At 40.2% G+C, this 12,077-nt stretch overlaps 1 protein-coding gene across 1 annotated transcript in view; it reads left to right on the forward strand.

The window, feature by feature from the left end:
• EXOC4 (exocyst complex component 4) overlaps positions 1 to 12,077 on the forward strand; it is a 1,030,122-nt gene that overhangs the window by 862,746 nt on the left and 155,299 nt on the right. Inside the window, exon 12 of the mRNA XM_012650605.1 lies at positions 8,607 to 8,785. Coding sequence (XP_012506059.1) covers positions 8,607 to 8,785 — 179 coding nt within the window. The remainder of the gene's footprint in view (positions 1 to 8,606; positions 8,786 to 12,077) is intronic.

Here is a 12,077-nt window from a genome sequence, read left to right on the forward strand (position 1 = left end):
TAGCTAAAAGGTGGAAAATACCCAAGTGCATCAACTGGTGAATGGATAAATGTGGTATATCCATACAATGGAATATTATTTGGTAATAAAAGAAAGAAAGTACTGCCACATGCTTGAACATGGATGAACCTTGAAAACATGCTCAATGAAAGAAGCTAATCACAAAGACCACATATTGTATGATTCCATGTATATGAATAGGAATCATATATGAATGTCCAGAATAGGGAAAGCTATAGAGGAAAAAATAATGTTTACCTAGGGATGGGGATTGAAGGTCAGGGGTAAGTGTGGATGGATACAATGTTTCTTTTTGGGATGATGAAAATTTTCTAAAATTAATTATCATGATTGCATAACTCTGTGACTGTACTAAAAACCATTGAACTATACATTTTAAATGGATAATTTTATAGTATGTAAATTATATCTCAATAAAGCCATTTTTTTTTAAATGCCCATGTCTGAGCCCCACCCATAACCAATTAAATCAGGATTTCTGCAAGTGGAATTTGGCATCAGATAGTTTGTTTAAGCTTCCCTGGTTAAGCTTTTAATGTACAGCCAGAGTGAGAACCACTGGTTTAGACTAATTGTCAAGATCCCTCTCAATGCTAAAACACCATAAATCCATAAGTCTAGTGTTTTGTGACTATCCCAGCGAACAAGCTAATTTAAAAGCACAAGAGAAAGAGCTGGTTTCCCTCCAACCCCCACAACATCCCCCACTCCACGCACACACATGCTCACCTTCATGACGGTGATGGTAAATTTCTCTGGTTGTTGTCTCCGAACCCAGCAACCCCAATTTCCTAATAAGTGAATATTGTTTTAAGTCCTGAGCAGAACTCAGGAGAAGGGAAGTTACTGATATTTTCTCATATGCAACTTGATTGCAAAGAACACACTGAGGACTTTTTGCGTTTGTTCCCAATTCTGCCTCTGCACATTGCGGGACTGCCCAGCCTCATCTAGCTAGTCAGAAGCATCCCAAGTTTTTAAATGGTGGAAGAAAAATTGGCAGAAAAGCGAATGAAAATCCTTGATGATGATCATTGGAGGAGGAGACAAACTTCTAGAAAGGAGCAATTACTGATTAAATATGAAAAATAGCTACTCACGGGATAGTGTGGAATGAAATGCACATGCATGAAAACCGTTGAAGGATAGACTTAGTGATGAGTTTTAGCAGTTTCTGGGAGAAAAAATACTGTAATCAAGATAACTGGACAATTTTATTACTTCCTATTTATGAGGGTTTAGCTAAGATCATTTTAGAAAAACAATTTTCAAAAACCTGATTAAAGAACCCATCAGAATGGTACTACCCCCATTATTTTTGATACACACGAATTAGGTTTTGAAAGGGTTGAAGATTGAGCAGTTGTAGAAAGCAGAATTGCTAAATGGAAGTATCATTATCACATCTCATAAGAATCAGTTGGTGTTAATAGGAATCTAGGTAAGTGTCTTGACCTTTTTATAAACTTCATCAGTTTAAGCTCTGGCAGATAATGGCTAAGAGATCTTTTATAGGTCACCTTAACATGTCTCAGTTTCTCTACCTATACAACAGAACTAATTAATCCCCGTGCCAAAGAATTTAATCAATTCCCAGTAGCATCGAATGTAGTCAAACATTGTTGTTAGGTCTTATACAAATCAAGGTCTAACATGGAAAACAGAAACCTCTTCAAATATTTACCTCAGAGGGAGTTTAATGCAGGGAATTGGTTACACAGGTTAATGAGGATCTGAGAATGAAACAGGGGACATTAAGGTAACCCATAGACTGGCAACAGCAGGAAGCCATTACCACTCCCACCCCCACCCCTTAGCTGGAATGCTGAAGGGGAGAGGGACTTACTGGAGCCAGGAAGCACCCAAGGGAAGCTGGGGCATGGCAGGAGCTGGGACCATGGGGGAGATGCAGCCATTTCAGGAGACACACCCAAGACAGACAGGGAGGAGGACAAATGCCCTGTGTGCTTCCCCTTTCCCTCTGCTCTTCAGTTTCCCACCAGGGCCTCTTTGGTCTGGACTCAGCTGGGTACCTGGAAAACAGCCTGCAGGGCTCAGGCCCCTCTGTCCCCAGTGCAGATCAGAGCAGGGGAAACTTGAGGGATGGAGCTTAGAGCAAAGCAGCCTAGGATTTTTAGGGTCCATGCCTGTTATTCTATATCCATTCTCACCCGAAACCCATATCCTAAAAGTTCATGCTGCTTCTTAATACAAGATAACTATTCATCACATAAAGGCGTTCTGCCCCTCTCCCCAACAAGGGAGACTCAAAGCCTTATTAGTCATTGCATTCATTTCAAGACTAGAATCTCCACGGTTCTCTATTTCAGGTCAGATGTGATTCCTCATATCTGGTGACCTCTGAACTAAATTGGAGCATCAGTCACTACCAATGCTCCTCATGTATAATAGTAGGGGAAATACCACTTCGTACCTATTAGGATGGCTATTATTTTTATAAAAGCAAAAACAGAAAATAGCGAATGTTGGCAAGGATGTGGAGAAATTGGAACGTGTGTACATTGCTGCTTGGAATATAAAATGGTGTAGCCACTGTAGAAAACAATTTGGCAGTTCCTTATAAAGTTAAACAGAACTACTATATGATTCAGCAATTCCATTCCTAGGTATATACACAAAAGAATTGAAAGCAGGGACTCCAACAGACACTCGTATACCCATGTTCATAACAGTATTAGTTGCACAAGCCAAAAGGTGGAAACTATCCAAATGTCCATCAACAGATGAATGGATAAGAAAAATGTGGTATGCAATGGAATATTATTCAGCTTTAAAAAGGAATGAAATTCCAATATATGCTACAACAAGGATGAACCTTGAAAACATAAATAAGCCAGGTATAAAAGGACATGTATGATTTCACTTAAATGGGGTATCTAGAAAAGGCATATTCTTAGACTCAAAGAATAGTGGTTACAGGGGCTGAGGGAAGGAGGGAATGGGACATTACTGTTTATTGGACACAGAGTTTCTGTTTGGGATGATGGAAAAATTCTGGAAATGGATGGTTGTACAACACCGTGAATGTATTTAATGCCTCTAAATTGTAAATTTTAAAATGGTTAATATAAATTTTGTTATGTATATTTTATCACGATATAAAAATAGTAGGGGAACAAAAAGAAACCATTGATTAATATATGCATTAGAATGCGAGGCTGCTGCGGTCCCCCTTTCTGTGACTGGTCATGAGGTAGCCGGTGATATTTATCACTTCCTTTTTCTACCACCTAGCCCATGTTCCTCTTCCAGCACCTCAGCTGTTCAGAGTTTTTTACCTGTTTGTGTCTAACCTACCCTTTCTTCTCAGTGGTCTTGCCTTTCTTAGGCTGCTATGGTTTTTCCACTGCATTTACTATAGACATGAACGTAGAGAGGTCCCAGTGAACTCAACGTGGTCCTGCCTGCCCTTCTTGCATAGACGCAACTTACTTTCTCCTTGGCAAATCAGATCACTCAATCCAGGCATTGAAGTAACCCCTTTCTCTGCCTATTGGTTCAGTGGTGCAAGAAGCTCCAAATAGCCAGATGACAACCTCTCCTTCCATTTAATGCAGTCACTTTTGTTTCTTCCAGGGGAAGCATACTAGGCAGACTCAGCCCAAAGTTGCAGTGGCAAGAGCAAGACCTCGATGAGAAGTTTTAATAATGAGAGGAGGGGCCGTTTCTACTTTTAATCCTTGATTCCCAGACCCACATATTCTTGTTATTGGTTGAGGGAAAGGCAGGGTAAGCACTGTATGTTGGTCTCTGGGTCAAAGCATTCCAGCACCCCAGCTTGGTAAGCGTTGCCCCCCTACTGATAGCACAGCTGAACCCTGCGGAGGCTGTTTCACCCATCAGACCAGCTCCTTCTGGGTAACCGGGCGCACAGCAAGAGAGGGGAGCTCCAGGACTGTGGGCCCTGCCTCACTTCTTTTGCTGTCAAATAAGTCTGGAACAGGGCAGAGAGAGAGAAAATGGGTCCGAGAGTGTATGTTATATGATCATACAGATATAGCACAGAACTGCAAATCAGTCACTTTGAAACCATTTATGATGGTTCTTTCTTAATTGCATTTCGTCTGCTGGAAATGCAGACTTTTCTGCCTTTCTTTCAGTGGATAACAGAATTCTTTAAATACTAAATGGAGACAATTTGGGGCATCTTTGGCAGATTTTTCTTAAAAGAATTCTTGTCAGATAGACCTTTAAAGAATATAATTGTGTGGCAGAATTAAGTTAAATAGGTTTAACAGTCTTGGCAAAATTCTTTTAAATGAATTCTTGTCAGATTGAGCTTATTAAAGATTACAAATAATTGTGTGGCAAAAATTAAGCTTAACAGGTTTAACGATCTTATTCAGTTTCATAGCCTTCTATGCGAGCATGTTGGCCAGCTGATTACAAAGGCGACGACTCATACGGGGTTCAGTACCCAAAACATACACATTCTTAGTTCTAATTTCTGTTCCTGGCTACGTCAGATGATCTTTGGGCAACTACCCAGCACCTGTTACTTCTGGGTTTCTTCTACTTCACCTTCTGATTATAGTGATTATTCTACTGCCCATGCATAATAAGCAAAAGATGAAGAATATATAAATATTCAGATCTAGAAAGAGGGAATAATGTTGGTCCAGCTGCCAGGTGGTCGTCATTCTGGCACTGAGATGCTCTGCAGGGGGCGGTGACTGCTTTAGAAAGGCTGGAGCCACAAGTCCAGACCAGCCTTCAGGCCAACCCCTCCCTGCCTCCCGCTGGGGGCAAGTGACTGAATACCCGCGTCCTCCGGTTGTCCATGCTGGGATTCTTGACATGCCCATTTGAAAGTTTTCTCGTGTGTGGTGGGATTTTCCACTTTTCTTCCCTCTCCTTTGTAATTATTGAATTAAAAAGTAACCATGTTTTTTGGAGAAAATGTGGAAAGTACAGAAAAGCAGAAAGCATGATCCAGTTACACAGTCCGATTAACATTTTGGTATACCGATATCCAATCTTTGTTCCATTCATATATTTGATTATTTTCTATTAATATCAAATGGTACATATAGTTTTATAAGATTATTTAATCAACTGCATATCATGGCTAAATATAAGCTATACCAAACATTTCTCTATGGTATCAAGTATTTTCTACTATATGCTTTCTAATAACTTCCAAGTTTTCCACACTGTAGCTATACCGTAATTTAATAAATCAGAGGATTTAAAAAAAAAAATCTGTAGTCAAGCAGCTAAAGCCATCCTTTTAAGGTTATTCCAACACATAAAAACCTTCCACCAAACCCCTTGACACACACACATCCTCGAAGGAATGATTTTTTTATGTGGAATGGTTATAGCTGTCAATCACTTATTCTTCATGTCATGGTTTCTGTGCTCTTTTCAGGTCGTTAGGGGGTGATCATGGATTCCTGTCAAATGAGATGTCTACTATGTATTCAACATGAGGCAGTTTGTATTTTTCTCAGTCTATTGCTCTCCTGTCTGAGGAGGTTAAGCAGAGGGAAATGGGGTAGGCATCTCGCGCTGCAAGCGCGCCGCAGTCGTGCCCAGGGCCCAAGATCCCCACTCGAGCAGATTAGACTTCTACATAAATACATTTGTCTTGATTGTCACATTCCACCCAGGGTTACACCCATATGCATGAAAATAGCTCCAAGCCTAGTTTCCAAAGCTGTTTGTCTCCCTTGTTGCTTTCTAACCACCCAGCTCAGAGGCATTTTTTGTGTTATATCTATCAAAGATGATTAAGGGGCTAGAACAGTCGATATAAAAGGGCAGATTAAGAAAACTAAATATTTACAACCTAACCGAGAGACAGCCAAGGGGAAAAATATTATAAATGTCTTCTGGGCTCAAATCATGGAGGAGACATTGTTTTGTTTTTCCCAATTAACTGAATTTTAGGGATATCTAAATTCAGAGAAAGTTTTCTGAGGATGACATCACTTATGCTAATTAGATAATTGTGTCAGTTAGAAATTGCATTTAGCAGCTAGTAACAGAAACTTGAAATAGCAGTGGCTTAAACAAATAGGGTTTCATTTTCTCTGCTTTGACATGAAACTCAGAAGCATATTGTCTGGGACTGCACTGCAGCTCCATGATGGCACCAGTGCACCAGTGCCCCTCTATCTTTTGGCTCCGTTATTCTCAACCCTGGCTCCCATGCTCAAGGTCACCTGATGTTTGAGAAGACCTGCTGCAGCCTCAGTTGCCATAGCTGCATTCCAGAAGGGGAAAGGCAAAAGAGGTCCCTGCCAACTGAGATTGCTAGAGAGAAATCTACTGATTTCAGTTTACATCTCACTGGCCACCACATACGCAAGAGGGGCAGGAAAATTTAGTGAGTTTATTTGTTTTGTTTCATTTTAAATTGGACACATTGCTGACCCCAACAATTTCAGGGTCCTTGTACCAAGAAGGCATGGGGTAATGGATATTGGGTAGGCAACTAATTGTTTCTGTTATAGTAACTTAGCTCTTGAAGATTCTGATAAAAATCTGGACTATGAGATGCAGTGACATATGCTTTGGTGTTACAAAGTTCCATTTGTAAAACTAGCCCTTGAGACCTGACTTATTTCCTCCTGCTCATTCTTATGTATTTACATTTACTCATCATCATATACCTTGGGTTGATGCTAAATAAACTAGTTGTCTCAACAGACCTAAGAATAATAACTACAGCTAATTAGCTTTTACCAAGTTCCACACACTGTTATGCAATTAAAAGTATCACCTGAATGATTGGCTTCAAAATAAGGTGGGAGGGGGTAGATAGGGATGGAAGAAATAAGACTGCCCATGAGTTGCTGACAGTCGAAGCTGGGAGATGGATACATGGGAGTTTGTTATACTCTTCCCTCTCCTTTGTAATTGTTGAAATTTTCTCAATAAAAAGTTTTTTAAGTCAGCTCTCTACACCTTACATTACTTCCTATAAGGTCAGTACTATTACCCCTACATAATAATGCTCAGGGAAGTTACCAGCATCACACAACAAGCAAGTGGCAGATGCAGGATTCAAACCCAGATTTATCTGACTTTGAAGCCTGTGCTCCAACCCTTGCTACTCCAGGAAAGCATGCTTCACAGGCAAACAAGCCTGGGCATCACCTGGAAACTAGTTAAAAATGCAGAATTTGGGGCCCCATCCCGAGACCTTTTACAAGACCCCAAGACTGGTATGCACACCCAAGTTTCGTGAGCTCAGTCCCCTGCTCCTTACTGCCTCCGTAGCCACGACTTACCCAAATCAGCCAATCAATTTTGGCTTTTCTTTAAAAAAAGGTAACTCTCTGTTGACATAAGAAGGCTAATCATGAGTCACTACTTGGTAGCATAAACATTTTTCATAAGGACTTAATTCACAGCAGTTGTTTCTTTCAGCATTGAGCATCTGCTACAGTGTGGGGCAGTAAGTGCCTATGTGTCAATTAAGCATCTTTCTGACTCTATGTCAACTATTTTCAATCACTGCATGCTCGAGACTTAATATGCCTTATTCTACTTCAATAAAGCCCTGGCTTCTTCTCACTTAAGGTGTTTTGAGTTTTAAAAGCCTCAGGACTTACAGAAAACTCTCCAGGTGCCTGTTCCAACGTCCTCCAGCGTCAGCTCTGCTTACCCACCTGTGGGTAACTTTCCTGAAAAGACAAATTTTTCCCTAACATTCTCAGTCATCTTTTCTCATTTTGGCTCTCTTTCTTTTTCTTCTTAAAAGAGAGAGAGCTGTGGAAATAAGACACCTTCTTCCCAGCTTTGCCATTCATGCGTCATGTTATGCAGAACAGGTAACTTTCTGAGGCTCCATTTCTTCATCTCGGCAGTGGCCGAGCCATGTAGTCTCAGGGTCCCATCCAGCTGCATCCTTTGTAACCCCGTGTAACTTGATTTTTTTCAACCCCCCAAGAAACATTCTGAAGACACTGGACTCCGTGTGAAGCCCACCTGATTATATTTTCCAATCAGTAAAAGGACCCCAGCATTGATTTGCATTGGTTTCTCTTTCCAAATGCTGAATGCCTTAATGCTTATAGTTTTAGCACAAGCAAATGAATGAGTGAATGAATGAGGCTTGCCATTCATCTCAGCTGTAGCCTTCTCTGTTAAAGAAGCTAAGTCCTCTTTGCTTTTGAACATTTTAAAATATTTTCTAGTGACCAGATTAACGTGGTTGTTTTATTTTTATTTTTATTACAATAAATTTCAAACCATCTACATATTTAACACCCTAAGCTGTTCATCACCTCCCAGAGCATGAGCACAGGCAAGGAAAAAAACCAACAGGAGAGCAGCGTAGATGCCATCCCCAGGGACCGTTACTGTGTCAGTCAGGCTCATACATTGGGTCCTGTCGAAGGTACAACTTGTTTCTTCTTCTAAGAACTTTTTCTCCTACTGAAATAACGTTAAGTAGGCATGTGATAGTTTTCTCACCAAGTTACATGTAGGAAAAAGAGCGTGCTATAAAGTAGGGATCAACTCAGTCCTGGTCCTAGGCGTGCCTTAAAAAGTGTTGCCTAGTCCTGCTTTTCCCCGGCTGTATTGAAATGTGTTTCTGATTTGTTTTTCAGGGCAGCCTTTGGCAAGGAGTCTGAAGTTCTTATTGGGAACCTGGGTGATAAATTAATCCCTCCACAAGACATCCTTTGTGACGTCAGTGACCTCAAAGCTTTGGCCAACATGCACGAAAGCCTGGAATGGTTGGCAGGTCGAACAAAGTCTGCTTTCTCCAATCTTTCTACTTCTCAGAGTAAGTATCTAGTAGGGCAGTTATTGTGGGGACAACTGAGGAACTAGACTGAGTGATTTTGTTTGAAACGTGAGTGTGTGTACCTGTCACCCTGTGGGGGCATGTCCCGAGTTGCCGGAAGATCCGTGTTGGAATTCTGCTTGTGTCGCACTCTCCTACTTTGTGATTCTGGGAAAGGAGCTAATCTCAGTTTCCCTGCGTGGGGTGTGGGAGGCCAGGAAAGGCCCATGTTAACATAGCTTGATATTAAACCTTAGAAAACAGAAATCCATGTAAGATTGAACCACTGTGTATCAAGAACAAAAAGCAATTCCTTTTGTCCTCTTTCCAACAACTTCTCAAGGGCAGAAACTGTCTCAGAGCTCAGGGCTGAGTACATAGTTGACATTCTCATTTTAAGTTGATATAAAGTGAATCTTTTTATTAGAGTCATAGATGTGATTAAGGTGCTAGAAAATAGAGACAACACGGACAATTATTCTGGAAAAGAGATGGCTGAGAGATAACAATTATAGATTTCAAGGAAATTAAGGAACAAGATATGAAATAAGAAAGAAAAACCTCTTTTTCTATCAAGGGCCAATGACTCAGAGAAAAACAGTTTGAAAACTTTGGGCATATAAACTTTAATAACTATAAAATTAATGATTTTTAAAGCATGACTTTAGGAGTATGTACAACATAGTTAAAATCGAGGCAAATAAGAAATGGTGAGAAGACAGAATAAAGGAAGAGGCAGATTTAGAGGCATGAATGCAGAGGTGGAAACAGGAGGGAAAAAGCAAAAAAAAATCAAGAAGAAGAAAGAAGCCAAATCAGCTCTGAATTTAATATTAGGGTTAACTGTTAGACAATTATTAGAAAATGCTTACCTTATTTGGACTGTGAACTTCAGAGTGTGTTATTTCTTATCATTGTTATTTGAAAAGTTATTATTACTTAATTAACCATGTTTCCAGCCTAGAGATGGAAAAGGTGTGGATGAGATTCACAGGGGTAAACTATTCCCTGAAAAACAGACCCCAAGAGTCTGAGGAGTCACTTGGATGCTCACTACATATAAGGTTCTTGCTGACTGTGTACCTAGCCCTAGTACCAACGGGGAGAAGGAAACAAAGGAGTGGGCTTCTGGGGGAGATCATATCATCTGCTTCAGGAATCTTCTTAATATGTTACTATTTACTTATACTTTTATTTTTATACTTTTTATTTAAAAGACTACTTTTTATCCGATGATAAAATTATACATGTTTATTTTCAGAAAGCTATAAGAATAGAAAATGTATCCACCAATTAAGTTTGGGCAGAGAATTGCATTTGAGCAGATTCCCAAAGTAAGTATCCTTAAAAGGCCCCTTCAAGTTTATAACCCCATAAAATCAGGCAATTCTATTACAAGCAGTAGTTTAATTTATCCATTTTATCTCCAGACCCACTCTGCTGCCTCTCCTGACCCCCAAAAAAGTCAGAAAGAGCTAATTTTCTCTTTGCTAATTGCAAAATGAACAGCTCTGAAAAGGGACCAGATGCCTCTTTTCCAAATGGTTTCCTTTGACTCTTGGCAAATGCAAGTTTTCTGGGGTAGGTTTATTAGTGATGTTTGGAAGGGGTCCTCTTGTTCAGTGTGCCGTCAGTGTCTAATATTTATTAATACAATCTCCTATTTCTGATGACAAAACTCTAGATTTCTATCCTGTCCATTCCAAAAGGGCTCCACAAGATCATGCATGACTTCTGCAGTAAGCCACTGAGTGATGTGCACAGGCTATCCTGGCATCAGCTGTTTTCAGAAGGAGAAAGATGCACTCTGAGTTATGCTTAACTTTGTAATTGCACAGTTTAGCTGTTGTGCTCATGTCACTAAGAGTTCCCTGTACAGTTGATGTCTAATTCGTGTCTTTAATTGTCTCTATTATTCTGACAAAGATCTCTTCTACCACACCGATTAATACTTTGTCTCATGTGCTCAGTTCCATTTTTATAATATAAGTTGTACCCTCTCAGTTCTTTCAGGGTGATTATTCAACCCAGTGACTAATTTAAGTGACTGTCAGCATTTTGATGATCGGTGCAAAACCCAGGTGAAGCGTAATCACTACTTATGGTGCCTTTGCTAAAACAAAGTGCCAAGTGAACCTGGTTTATCTTGCTAACGACAAGCCTAGCTCACCCACACTTGCCTGCTCTTTGCATTCTCAGGAGAGAGGCCCGTTGATGTTTATAATTTGAACAAAGTGGGGGATTCTCTGATAATGGGTTACTTTGATTGCTCCATGTCATTGTGACTCTAGAAAGGGAATAAGGGACAGCTCTTTATGACTCTTTTGAAAAGTGAACCAAATGATTATCGCAACAAAAATGTTTCCAGGTCTGGAGACTAGACAACATGAAGACAGTGCTCCATGGGATTGGAAGAAATCATAAGTTTATTTCTTGTTCCACATCTTGTTAACTATTTGGTGTGGTAAATGCCATGTTTTATTAAACTTAAGAAGCTATTAATGTAATGGAGCGGCAGAGGTTTGCAGAAAATTATTTTCATAGTAAAATATCTCTTCACGTAGTAGAGCACGATTCTCATCCAACTGAAACATTTCACGTCATCCTGAAGAAAGTATTGAAGTATTGCATTTTAGTGACAGGGCACAGTTAGCCATACATTGTCCAGGAGATTGGAGTTGACGATTTTTTCAAAAATATTTTTCCATCTCTTTTAGTGTTTGCCTACCTGTTACTCTATCTCCTTTACACATAAAAGAGTCTTGTCACGTGTTCTAGCTCCTCACTGCACCACAGGTACCGCTCTTACCATTGTCCCCCCACAGTCCATGGTTCCTGTTCCATCACTTCTGATGTTCTCCCCTCGACCTGCCCGACACCTGTTCTACTGAAGTTTCTTTCAGTTGAAAGTCACAGAATAAGTAAAGGAAAAAGAATGTATTGACTCATAAAACTGAGAAGTCAAAGAGCTTCAGGAGTGGCTGGATCCAGAGGTTCACAAGCTACTGTCAGGTCATGAATGTGATTACATACCTGCTCTTTCTCTCTTTCCTCCCACCACCTCAGTCTCAATCTCCCAGTCCTCCCTCTAGGAGACCCTCATGTTCAGGACCTGCCGTAACAGACATGCTCTCGGTGCAAGGAAGTGGAGCAGAATCATCTTTAGCATTGAGCATTCAGAATCTAAATTCATACATATTTTCCCCATTGATCACAATTTCAACCTTGCAGTAAAGGTACAGAATAATTCCTGCTCTTTGTAATACCTGCTGTTTGTAAGAATCCCAAAGAA

The sequence above is a fragment of the Propithecus coquereli genome, unplaced genomic scaffold (assembly GCF_000956105.1).
Source record: "Propithecus coquereli isolate 6110/MARCELLA unplaced genomic scaffold, Pcoq_1.0 Scaffold335, whole genome shotgun sequence".
Lineage (NCBI taxonomy): Eukaryota > Metazoa > Chordata > Mammalia > Primates > Indriidae > Propithecus > Propithecus coquereli.